The sequence below is a fragment of the Mobula birostris genome, chromosome 13 (genome assembly GCF_030028105.1).
Source record: "Mobula birostris isolate sMobBir1 chromosome 13, sMobBir1.hap1, whole genome shotgun sequence".
Lineage (NCBI taxonomy): Eukaryota > Metazoa > Chordata > Chondrichthyes > Myliobatiformes > Myliobatidae > Mobula > Mobula birostris.
Genome location: NC_092382.1, coordinates 28,039,678 through 28,053,027, shown reverse-complemented (window position 1 = coordinate 28,053,027; position 13,350 = coordinate 28,039,678). Strand labels below are relative to the sequence as shown.

Here is a 13,350-nt window from a genome sequence, read left to right as displayed (position 1 = left end):
TAAAAGGGGACACATCGTGCAGCATCCACCCAAATGAGATTTCTTAAGCTTGGCCAGGCTGGGGGGGCTATCACCCCCTATATTAACCTGCTAGCTGAAGTGAGAGTTATATAAGGTTAGATGACTGAGCGAATCGCTTCCTACATTCACAGCAGGTGAACAACCTCTCCACAGTGTGAACTCAATGGCAGGTGATCAACCTCTACCCAGTGTGAACTTGCTGGTGTCTCTGTAGTTGAGATGACCAAGTGAATCCCTTCCCACAGTCTGAGCAGGTGAACGGCCTCTCCCCCGTGTGAACTCTCTGATGTACCTTCAGGTGAGATGACTGAGTGAATCCCTTCCCACAGTATGAGCAGATGAACGGCCTCTCCCCAGTGTGAACTGACCGGTGAGCTTGTAGGTGGGATGACTGAGTGAATCCTTTCCCACAGTCTGAGCAGGTGAACGGCCTCTCCCCAATGTGAATTCGCTGATGTACCTTCAGTTTAGATGACTCAGTGAATCCCTTCCCACAGTCTGAGCAGGTGAACGGTCTCTCCCCAGTGTGAACTGACCTGTGTACCAGTAGGTAGGATGACCGAGTGAATCCCTTCCCGCAGTCTGAGCAGGTGAATGGTCTCTCCCCAGTGTGAACTAACCGGTGTGATTGTAGGCTAGTTAACCGTCTGAATTCCTTCCCGCAGTCTGAGCACATAAACGGCCTCTCTCCAGTGTGAATGCGCTGATGTACCTTCAGAAAAGATGACCGAGTGAATCCCTTCCCACAGACTGAGCAGGTGAACGGCCTCTCCCCAGTGTGAACCGACCGGTGTGCCTGTAGGCTAGTTAACTGTGTGAATCCCTGCCCACAGACTGAGCAGGTGAATGGCCTCTCCCCAGTGTGAACTCGCTGATGTACCTTCAGTTGAGATAACAGAGTGAATCTCTTCCCACAGTCGAAGCAGGTGAACGGCTTCTCTCCAGTGTGAATTCGCTGATGTACCTTCAGTTCAGATGACTGAGTGAATCTTTTCCCACACTCTGAGCAGGTGAATGGCCTCTCACCAGTGTGAACTCGCTGATGTACCTTCAGTTGAGATAACCGGGAGAACCCTTTCCCACAGTCTGAGCAGGTGAATGGCCTCTCGCCAGTGTGAACTGACTTGTGTACCAGTAGGGTGGATGACTGAGTGAATCCCTTCCCGCAGTCTGAGCAGGTGAACTGCTTCTCCCCAGTGTGAGCTCTCTGATGAACCTTCAGATTAGATGAGCAAGTGAATCCTTTCCCACAGTCTGAACAGGTGAATGGCCTCTCTCCAGTGTGAACTGACTTGTGTACCAGTAAGTTGGATGACTGAGTGAATCCCTTCCCACAGTCTGAGCAGGTGAATGGCCTCTCCCCAGTGTGAACTGACTGGTGAGCTTGTAGGGTTGATGATCGAGTGAATTCCTTCCCACAGTCTGAGCATTTGAACGGCCTCTCCCCAGTGTGAACTCTCTGATGTACCTTCAGATTAGACGAGCAAGTGAATCCTTTCCCACAGTCTAAGCAGGTGAATGGCTTCTCTCCAGCATGAACTCTCTGATGAACCTTCAGGTGAGACGACGATGTGAATCCCTTCCCACAGTCTTTGCAGGTGAACGGCCTCTCTCCAGTGTGAACTCTCTGATGAACCTTCAGTTTAGATGAGCAAGTGAATCCCTTCCCACAGTCTGAGCAGGTGAATGACCTCTGCCAAGTGTGAACTCGCTGGTGAGCCATTAGTTCAGATGACTGAGTGAATCCTTCCCCACAAATTCAGCAGATGACCAGCCTCTGCCCAGTGTGAACTGACTGTTGTGTCCACAGGTGGGAAGACCGACTGAATCCCTTCTCACCCACAGAACAGATGAATGGCCTTGTCCCAGTGTGAACTTGCTGATGTACCTTCAGTTGAGATAACCAAGTGAATCCATTCCCACTGTCTGAGCAGATGAACAGCCTCTCCACTGTGTAAAATGACGGGCATGCCAGTTGGCAAGATGATCGAGTGAATCCCTTGCTCCACTTCTTAAATATCTGGACAGAGACAGCAAAACCGACGTGTTGTGTTCAGTTTTCCCGTAAACAAATTCCTTGTCATTTTTAACCTGTGAAAAGATTAACAAAATCCATCAATGGTTGTAGGACAACATTTCAGATGAGATCACTTGAGTTGCCAAGGTGTGATCTGGCATCACACTGTTACAGTGAGGTTCAACCCAAGTTGGTGAGAGAAATCATCTACTAACTGGGCACAGTGCTGGTATCTGGAGTGACCATCAATTCCTTGATGCTCTTCCTGTCTCTATAAGAATGCGGCATTTCTGCCATCTCCAATCTGTGACCTGGCTCAGTTTGACTCTCTCCATTGGTATTATTCCCTGTTGCCACTGAGCTGCATGGGTGCCTGGCCCCACAGTATCTGAAACACTCACACAAATAGCTGGCAGTGTATTACACACACCCACCACTCTCTGTGTAAAAAACTTACCCCTGACATCCCCTTGGTATCTATTTCCAAGCACCTTAAAACTATGCCCCTCGTGTTCGTCATTTCAGCCCCGGGAATAAACCTTTGGCTATGCACATGATCAATGCCCCTAGAAACCATAAAAAAAACATAGAACACTACAGCACAGAAACAGGCCTTTCGGCCCTTCTTGGCTGTGCTGAACCATTTTCTGCCTAGTCCCACTGACCTGCACATGGACCATATCCGTCCATACACCCCCCCCATCCATGTATCTGTCCCATTTATTCTTAAATGTTAATAAAGAACCCGCATTTACCACCTCGTCTGGCAGCTCATTCCATACTCCCACCACCCTCTGTGTGAAGAAGCCCCCCCAATGTTCCCTATAAACTTTTCCCCCTCACCCTTAACCCCTGTCCTCTTTTTTTTCTCCCCTTGCCTCTGTGGAGAAAGCCTGCTTGCATTCAAGTCCAAACTTATTCAACCTCTCTCTGTAACTGAGTTTCTCAAATCCCGGCAACATCCTTGTAAACCTTCTCTGCACTCTTTCAACCTTATTAATATCCTTCCTGTAATTTGGTGACCAAAAATGAACACAATACTCCAGATTTGGCCTCACCAATGCCTTATACAACCTCACCATAACATTCCAGCTCTTGTACTCAATAGTTTGATAAATAAATGCCAATGTACCAAAAGCTCTCTTTACGGTCCTGTGACGCCATTTTTAGGGAATTTTGTATCTGTATTCCCAGATCCCTCTGTTCTACTGCACTCCTCAGTGCCTTACCATTAACCCTGTATGTACCCCTCATCATTTTATAGACCTAAAAAAGGCACTAAGCATGAACAAGGAAATCATACATTGCTTTGAGGATTTGTAAGGAGTATACAAAATTATGAGGGTATAGATAGAGCGAATGCAAGCAGGCTTTTTCCACTGAGGCAAGGGGAGAAAAAAACAGAGGACATGGGTTGAGGGTGAAAGGGGAAAGTTTAAAGGGAACATTAGTGCGGGCTTCTTCACACAGAGAGTGGTGGGATTGTGGAATGAGCTGCCAGATGAAGTGGTAAATGCGGGTTCTTTTTTAACATTTAAGAATAAGTTGTACAGATACATGGATAGCAGGTGTATGGAGGGATATGGTCTGTATGCAGGTCAGTGGGACTAGGCAGAAAAATGGTTCGGCACAGCAAAGGAGGGCCAAAAGGCCTATTTCTGTACTGTAATGTTCTATGGTACGATGGTTACAAGCTGCAGCTGGATGTACATCTTGTAGGTGAGGGCATCAAGGACACTGGAGGTCTCCCCACCCTCCCACCAATGTCCCCTCTAATTTGTAATTACCAGTGTGCACATAAATCTTGTACTGTGTATTTTTTTTAACCAGTGACAACATCTGCACAGTGAATCTTATATAGAGAGGTATTCATTTTAACAGCTAGCAAATCACTGTCAGTAAGAACTTTGATCCCCCCTGGCTTCGATCGAGTTCATCTGCACTCTCACACAGACTATGTAGCAGTCCTGTAATGGGAAATGAAGGATTTTCTCACCAAAGCTTTTGCACATTGTCCATATGTGTTTTGCTTGCTAAATTACACTTTAAAAAGTCAGATTTCCAGATATCACTCCACTTCTTCCCACTTGTAAATTCTCCAGCAACTTTTGCATGGCCACAATACACACAAGTAACACCAGTTTCTGTATTGTACACAAATATTTCCCCTGAACCCTCATGAGGAATTGAGGATATATATAAAAAATTATTTTGAACCTGTGTAATCTCTGGTTAAAAGAATAATTGGGACTGAATAGGAATTTTTGAACTGAAGTAAACTCTGTCATCAGCAGTTAGCAAAGACAGGTTCATTGCCAGTTCTCTGTGGCTTGCGGGGAGACACACTGAGAGCTGATAACATTATACATTGTACCCTCATTAGTTGATACATTATACCTTGTACCCTCGTTTGAGTAAAGAGAGGAGGACTCACCAATAAGGACAGGAATCAACATCTGTCTGTAATTAAATCAGAGCCTTGCAAAGGGATTAACTGATAAGGACTGGACAGTACATCTGTCTGTAATTAAAACCTTGATTTAGCGAACACTCTTATTTAAGTAATTAAGTTTTGCACCAACAGACTTGGTGGGTGTACCAGTTCAAATAACATCTTGCAATAGTAATGTATGGGACTTACTGTGTATAAATATACGGCTGTAACCTGACTAAGTCAGTCCACTTGTCAGATGGTGACAGTGCTTACGTGCCTTCCCTTTGACGACTGGGTCTCAAACTCCTGCAGGAGAATGCGCTATAAACTGCGGTGATGATAAGAAGCTGGTCTCCCAAGTTTTATTCAGATACAACTTGAACATTTGGCGTCACGAACAGGATCCGAATATAGGGAGTGCCAAGCAGACTGTGGTGGGATATTACCTCATGAGAATAAGCAGTAAATTTGATATGGAAAAAGAACAGTGGGAAGAAGTGGAAATTGTTGAAAAGGGGGTGGAAGGAAAAGGCAGATGTAAAGTGGAACAGTATATTATTAGCAAGTTGGAGGAATAATGCATGTGACAAAGGGATCGAGGTATGTACTGCAGAAGGAACGCCAAAGGTTGGGAGACGCTAAAAGCAGAGCGTGAATGGGTGGATGGGCACCGAAAACGAGAGCAGGAAAAACAACATAAGCAAACCAAGGGTGGCCTAGGTAGGAGAGAAGGGCAGGAACGTCAGTCTGAAGTTCGAACTGTTTGGGAAACAAGGGATCCGGAACCCATGTCTGGCATACTGACCCTGTGTCAGGACAGTGACCGTGATGAGGAGTGGGCACCTCCCACCTTACCAAGGGCCAAGTGCACCCAGTGCTCCTGAACCCCAATCCTCCCAGTACTCAGATACGGTGGCCGCTCGGGTCAAACAGCGGCGGCAGGGAAGGGGAGGCTCTCTATATCCTGAGATCCAGAACGGGAATACCAAGGATTATTCCGAGAGAGGGAGGGAAGAATCCAATAAAACCCCAGAGTTAATGGCTCCATGAAGACGATTGCTGACCCAAATGCTGCCTAATCCACGAGCAGGAGGAGGGACAGTCCTCAGTGATTCCTGTGTATGCACCCTGGAAGCCTCAGGAAATGATAATGATCATGATTCAGCCCCAGATAGAAAAGAAAAACCAGCACAGTTTGCTCAGTATGTCTGCAGTACTACACACATGTTTAATGTGACCCGGGAAGATTCATTCGGTCTCTGCTACGTGATTCTCCCAGCTAATGAGGGGCAGAAATGGAAAGCAGAATTGAGATACCAAACCTATCAGGAGTTACAGGTGGGAAACCACAATGAGAATGAACAGACAGACCAGATTATTCAAGCCTTGGAAAGGGCTCTCCAGCAACCTGTAAACATCACTAAAGTACTTGAATGCAAACCTAAGCCTGGGGAATCAGGACCAGACTATTGGGAGCAATGTGTGGCCTGCTACGGCAAGTTCACAGGAGACCAAGCTTTTAATGATGGGAATCCATCCCCCCACCCGCCAGTTTAATGCCTACTGCTCCAATGCTTACCAACGAAGTTAGCCAACATGATTGAAACAAATAATATGGATTGGCCTGACAATGTAATATTGCTAGTTGCTGGAATTCCAATTCCATTTATGATTGATATGGGGGCAATCACAACCACTCTCAATCAGGAAATCAGGAATGAAAAGGGATTCCAGCTATCAGACACTACAATCACTCTGGCTGGGTTCGAAGGCAAGGAACGTACATATTCACATACTCAACCACTGCAGGTGGAACTGCAGGGGGACTCAGTGCGAGGTTTCATTTACAGACACCACCAGTCTGGGGTGTAATCTAGCAGGGAGAGACTTGCTCTGTCCATTGGAAGTCAAGATTCTATGCACAGACAAGGGTGCCACCCTGGGGCTAGTGAACAACTGGCAGCTTCCTCAGTTACTGACCCCCCCAGTGTTGGGCACTTAATCTGGACTCCACTGCATTTGAACCCCCACTGCCAGTGGTCGACCCTCATGTGACTCTGTGCCTGGGGTGCTCAACTGAGGAAAGCCAATATTATTCACCCCTCGAGGGACAGTAGTTCCTAGTCACGGTGATTGGAGAGGTTAAAGGAAGAGAGGGCAGTGCATCACAGGCTGAAGTTCCAGATTACCTTAGGCGACAGACAGGACTGGTGGTTCCCCATACCACCGTTAGGGTTTGCCCTGGGTTCAAGCAAAGAGCCTCGGGTTCATTGCCTACACCCTGACGAAACAAGCCTCCAACGCGAAGGGAAATTGGCAAGATTTGCCCGCGGGCCATCTGCGATACTGGAAGGATTCTGAGGTGAAGACGGGACATTTAGTACGACATTCTTTTAATATTGACTGAACCCAAGACGCTGTACCCCATCTCTAAGCAATTTCAGGCCATGACGTTGGCCGCACCAACTGCCCCCCTGTCCAGATCACCGTGAAAGAAGGACAGACTCTCCCATCCATTTTGCAATACCCCCTCAAGCCCGAGGCAACATTTTATGAGGAAGGAAGCTCTTTTGTGGATCCAGCAGGAAAACAATATTCTGGCTATGCAATAGTGATGGACAATGAAATAGTTGAGCAGGCCTCTTTTGAAGCGGCTGTCTCCGCCCAGAAGGCTGAGCTGTTTGCTCTGACTCGTGCCTGTATCCTAGCAACAGACAAGATTGTGAACATTTACACAGATCCCCATTATGCATTTGGAGTTCTGCATGACTGCTGGGCTCTCTGGGAACATCGGGGATTCCTAACTTCTTTTGGCCACCCCATTAGTAATGCCACCTTTGTAAACAACTTACTCACCGCTCTATGGCTAGCTCGAGTTTTGGCTATTAATAAATGTGCGGCCCACACCCACATGTCCAACCGGGTCACTAAAGGCAATACTTTAGCAGCTAAGACAGCAAAAAGTGTGGCACAATCCTCAGTAGTTGTAGTCCCCTCGGGTTCCCGTCAGGCAACCTTCTGTGACTGAAGCAGAACAGGTTTGCCAGACATGCGGGAGGTATATACTTTTCAGGGGGGCACCTCCGAGGAGGAGCGCAAACTGTGGTCCCAGATGGGGTGCCAGAAAGTCCCCGACCTAAGTTTTTGGATCACCCCAGCGGGACAGGTTTGTGTTCCTACACAGTTTTTACCAATATTGGTTGATTATATACATGATTGTAGACACCTGGGAAAGGAGGGAATCATTGGTAACCTGTACCCTGCACACCGGGTATGACTCCCTTAACAGGTGAACCTTCTTTGTGTCTAAAAGTTGATTTTATTGAATTGCCTAGAGTACATTGCTTTAGATAGTGCTTAGTTATTATAGATGCATTTAGTAGCTGGACTGAAGCTATTCCAACTACCAATAATACTGCTTTGACTGTTGTGAAGGTATTATTATGGGAAATAATTCACAGGTACGGCCTGCCAAAGATGCTAAGCTCTGACAATGGCCCACACTTTGTTGTGAAAGTAAATGATGGGGTATGTAATGAACTAGCTATGAAGCAACAATTCCACTGTGCACACAACCCACGGGCCACTGGCATAGTGGAGAGAGCCACTCTGAAGAGTAAATTGGCCAAACTAACAGCGGAGACTGGACTCACTTGGTTGAAGGTCCCACCGTTAGCCCTATTCCACATGAGGGTTACCCCACAGGGGAAAACAGGGTTGTCACCAGCTGAAATCATTTATGGATGGCCCATGAGGACACACTGGGGACCAAGACCTGGTGTACCATTTCTCACAGAAAGTCTACCAGCAAAATTCGATATGCATACCCGAGGGAAAGGGATAGGGAAATATATATGCAAACTAACCAAAATTCTCCAAACATTACATTCACAGGTACGACAGACTTACAAGGAAGAGAACTGCCCCCCAGAGAGGAGTGACTATGCCACCATAGAACCTGGGACTTTTGTCCTGATCAAGAACTGGGATCGAGGGAATCTCGGATTTCAGTGGAGAGGACCATATCAGGTGTTACTGATCACTCCCACGGCTGTGAAGCTGAAGGGGCAATCTTGGTGGATACATCAAACAGACTACAAATTTATTACTGAAGGAAATGAGTAGAAGTACTCTCTCAGACTAAAGGAAAATGTATTGGCTGATAGCGGTGTTCTGTGGTTCCCTGGTGTTTAGGTCTTTGAGAGGGCTCACTGATAAGTCAACGCTGTACTCAGTAGTTTTCTGTGTAAAAAATTACTGCTTTGTTGATCATGTAATGATCAAAAGGAAGGAATGATAAAGTATATAAAAGGGTTAACACGTTGTTAAACAATAGCAGCCTGTTTTTCTGAAAGAAACTGCTGATGATCAACAGATGTGCTGAGCCACGCTGAGCCATATTTCTTCTTGAGGGTGGCTAGCTGGGGTTTCAGGATGCTTATCTCCCTGTGCACTCATGCACAGAGATAGGACAGCTTCAGTCTGTTCTATGTGTGTAAGCCATTATGACTATTTTGTAACTTGTCTTTAGGGGCTGTCATGTAGTAAATAACTTTGGCTCCAGCCTGCCTTGTGTAGGGGGTATCTGGACGGATATATCTGTGGTGTAAGGGGAATTGTTAGTCAGTTAGTGGATTGGGCAGGAACAGTCATGGACTGTTCCTGTTTGAGCGACTAACTGAGTAACCCTGGGTGCTTGGAATAAAGAGTTGGTACTTCTACGGTCTCTGAGTGACTTTATCCGGATTCAACTTCCACAGACTGGGAGTGGTTTTAAAGGGCTGGGCTGCTGGAAGCACATCACCAGACCTGGAGTGATTGCAACTGGGTCTGACAGAGGCATAACAGGTTCTTCTGGGTACATTTAGTCTCACTCCAACTATTTCCTACCTTCATTTGTACAGGTATGTAATGTCTAAAGGACCAGTGTTTGAGTAAATAAGACTCACCAAACTTTCTCCTGACTGAATCACTGGAATCTCCGAGTCAGATGGATTCTCTCCGTTGATGCTCTCAATCCTCAGGCTGGTTCACTTGTTGCTGTTCCCTTGTCTTCAGTTGTGCTTTGCTTCCAGTTGGGGTTTTTCTTCCAATAAATCTCTCAGCGCAGGTCTAACTTTAACGTGAAAAACAATGAAGCACATTAACAATAAAAAGGAGAAACAAACATTTCTGCTTAATGTTACTAAGAACAAAACTCACTGAAATTTAAACATTGAAGGCAGATATAATGATCTCAGTGAACAATCTATTATTGTCCCTCACACGTCACAAAATGATGTGGGATAAGAACAACCCATCATTCAGTCATGGTAAGACATAAGACACAGGAACAGAATTAAGTGATTCGATCCATCTGGTCTGCCCCACCACTCAACCATGGCTGATTTTTATTCCAACACCATATTCCTGCCTTCCTCCTGTAACCCTGAAGCTATTTAGCGATCATGAATATGTTAATCTCTGTCATAAATATACCCAAATGGCAGCCTCAACCAACCTCTGCGGCAACAAATTCCACAGATCAGACATCTTTTGGCCAAAAAATTTTTTTCATGTCAGTTTTAAAGGGAAGCATCTTTATTCTGAGACTGTGCTGTCAGATCACAGACTCTCCGTCTAATGGAAACATCCTCTCCATGTCCACTGTATCCAGGCTTTTCAGCATTCGGGAGGTTTACTTGACCATACATCCCTCCACCACCCCCATCGTCCCTCTGAACTCCATAGAGCACAGGACCAGAACCATCAAATGCTCCTCATACATAATGCCGATCATTCCTGAGATTATTCTTGTAAACCTTGTTTGGAACAACTGTACATACACATTTCCAGGAATAATAGACAAATTGGTACCAGGATAATTTACGGGGAAATGTTGTGCTTTCTTTACTGTTCTACTGTTACATATCTTGTGGGTATCTTGTGACTGTCTTATGACCACGATGTAATGGAGTATCTTGTGAGCATGATGTAATGGAGTATCTTGTGAGCATGATGTAATTGCGTTGTGATGGTGGGGTCAAGTAATTTTCCTGCCAGTGTGAGGTCATGTGATGACCTGTTCCAACAGGTATACATGGGGAAACCCCTGTTGTTATGGAGTTAGTTTGTCAGTTAGTTTTGCTGCGTAATCATCTCATGACGTAGTTCTGTTTCAAAGCAAAGTTTTACTTTCAATTTTAAGGTAAAACCGTTGTGCTGGCAGTTTCGCCAATCGCTGCCAGGTTTTGTTTGTTTACCTTTGCAGTCTAGTGTCGGAGAGTGAAGACCTTTACCAAACTACAGGAACCCAAAGGATTGAGTAAAGTTGCTGTCGTTTGGCAGTTTCATAAAGGATCAACCTTATTGAATCTTCGTTCAGAATTAGTGATCTGCATCTGAGGTAACCCCTGCAAGCTCAGGAAAAGTTTGTGCGGTGTTCCCCATCCAGAAAAAGGTCAGTTCCTTTAAGCCGTTTTACTTCCTTTGTCGTGAATCCTTTGGACAGAATCAGCAGAAACGTCACGTCTTCGAAGAAATCTGTTTCCAAAGAAGTCTCTCCTTATTGACTTTGTAAATCTCCTTGGACTTTCAAATTTACCACTTTAAGACTGTGTTCGAATTTACCACTTACAGTTAACGTAAGTTAGTCGTTAGTTTACTTTTCACTATTGTTGAGCAGAGTTAAATACATGTTTAAGTTTGTTTATAAAACCTAACTCAATTCTATATTCACAGTTGCCGACCACATAACACTACGATCACAAAACGAGCCATTTCCATTTCCAAGTGAAACCAGGTTTATTTCAGTAAATATAAACCAGTCCAGGGTGAATGTAATAAAAGGAAACTGGAATTACCAGAAACACTCAGCAGGGAAGGAACAGCTGTGGGGACAGGAACAAACTTTACAATTTAGGTTGATAACGTTTCATCAGAATGACTTCAAACATTTTCAGTTTTTAGTGCAGATCTCCAGCAACTTGAGATTCTGCTTGATTTCCACCGAGTGACCCGTGACTGTGAGGAACTGCAGAGACCTTTGGATACAGATCAGCACATCACAGAAACCATTCTTCCCCTTAGACTTCCCAGTCCCTCCGTAAAACAGGCAGTGAAATGAAAGATCCCCACAACCTGGGACGTTCTCCGTTCTCACCCACACCAGTCAGGGAGAAGACAACAGCCATAAAGCTCAAGGACAAATGCAAGGAGCCTCAGGAAGCGAGGTGAGTTGGGGGAAGTTAACAGGACTCAGTGGTCAACATTACATTTCCCCAACACAACGTGGAGGAAGCATCACTACCCACCGGGGAGTATAAACACACACCACGTGATCTTGCGTCACAAAACGGAGGGCGGGGCTAACTAGCCTCACGTGACCAGTTGGCGGGACTTCCATTTCAATTCTGCGGAAATAGACAGCCTGGGCTCCTGGTTTGGGTCGTTCAATGCAGATTAAGTGAAGTCGACACGTTTCTGACGAGCCCAGATAACTGGGTACTAAATGAGTAATTGGCCCGCAGTTCGGGGCTGACGGTCAACATCAGATCTCCCCGCTCGGGATCGGTCTCAATACTCACCGATGGGAAAGTGATATCTTCGGCCCGCAGACAGTGATCCCGACCCCCGGCTCCCCGACCTGGGAGGCGATCGTCCCTTCCCGATCCCGCAGACAACCCGCTTCAGCACTGAGCGGAAAGGCAAACACCGTCCGTCTGGCGACAGTGAGCATGCGCGGAGAGATTATTGCGTCTCCGGAGGGCGGGGCCTCGGGAACAGACACGCTGCTGCTGCCCGTCTGCGGTTAAATGGGCGGGGCGAACGGGATCACGTGACCGCTGGGTCCCCCACAACCCAGGGAGAGACTCCAGCGACCCGCCCGCCACTCTGTGTTATGTACCGGCAGCGATAGAGCACAAACTCAGTCTGTATTAGTATAAACTAATATCTGTATTAGTATAGAGACAATTAAACAAACTACTCTTCTAAACAGAAGTTAACAGTGTTATGCGTTTTGTGGCTGCAAAAATGTCAAGTTTAGGAACAGTTCTGAAAGTTTCAAAATGGCAAGTTTCAGTTTTCCACGGAATGGGGAAATTTGTAAATCCACATTAAAATGCAACGAGGAAGTAATCAGAAAGAACTTCACAGGTTCCGCGCTGGGAAAACGAAATACAAATCACAGAAGATTGTCAGCCGTCGAACCGTATTCCAAAGTGTGTGTGTGTGTGTGTGTGTGTGTGTGTGTGTGTGTGTGTGTCTCCCCCCCCTCTCTCTGTCTCTCTCTCTCTGAGACTGAGAGCTCCAGCAGTCAGTGGCTGACGTCATACTCCCGCCTCCTGCAGCCTCTCTTAAAGTGACACCCAGAGCAAAAGAAACCTGCGATCTCGTAACACTTGTCCCTCACATCTCCTCTCACCTTAAATATATTAGACATTTCAACCCCCAGGAAAAGTATATCGCCTGTCCGCTCTATCTATTCCTCTTTTAATCTTATAAATGTCCATCCAGTCTCACCCCAGCCTGCGCCGCTCTGGAGAAAACAACACGTTTGTCCAGCCTCTCGTTACAGCTCTCTTAACCACCGGATCAATCTGTGCAGTCTCTTTCAGGGAGCTGTGAACTTGGATCCAAATCCCTCTGCTCATCGACACTGTTCAGGGACTTTCATTCAACAGTGTACTGTCTCTTTACATTTAACAGTGTACTGTCTCTTTACATTCGACCTACCGAGCTGCCAAGATGATCATCACTAATCAAATCTCACTGAGTTTTCTCAGGTCCTGTTGAATTTATTCCCAAGTGCACAAGTACGAGAAGGTACAGGGACAGAGAAACACCCAACCCCCCCACCGGAGAAGAGGTACAAAAGCCTTGAAGTGCTTACCACCAG

General features: G+C 46.1%; 1 protein-coding gene and 1 long non-coding RNA gene across 2 annotated transcripts in view; both read right to left on the bottom strand.

The window, feature by feature from the left end:
* Window positions 1-181: 181 nt before the first annotated feature.
* The window catches only part of LOC140207864 (uncharacterized), a 54,006-nt gene continuing 40,837 nt past the window's right edge, over window positions 182-13,350 (bottom strand). Inside the window, 1 exon segment of the mRNA XM_072276411.1 lies at window positions 182-1,771. Within this exon segment, the coding sequence (XP_072132512.1) occupies window positions 182-1,771 (1,590 nt within the window).
* LOC140208658 (uncharacterized) lies at window positions 1,985-12,182 on the bottom strand. The gene is made up of 3 exons (XR_011888854.1): window positions 12,038-12,182; window positions 9,422-9,588; window positions 1,985-2,112 (listed from the first exon to the last, which is right to left on the bottom strand). It is a non-coding gene; the product is annotated as an uncharacterized lncRNA (long non-coding RNA).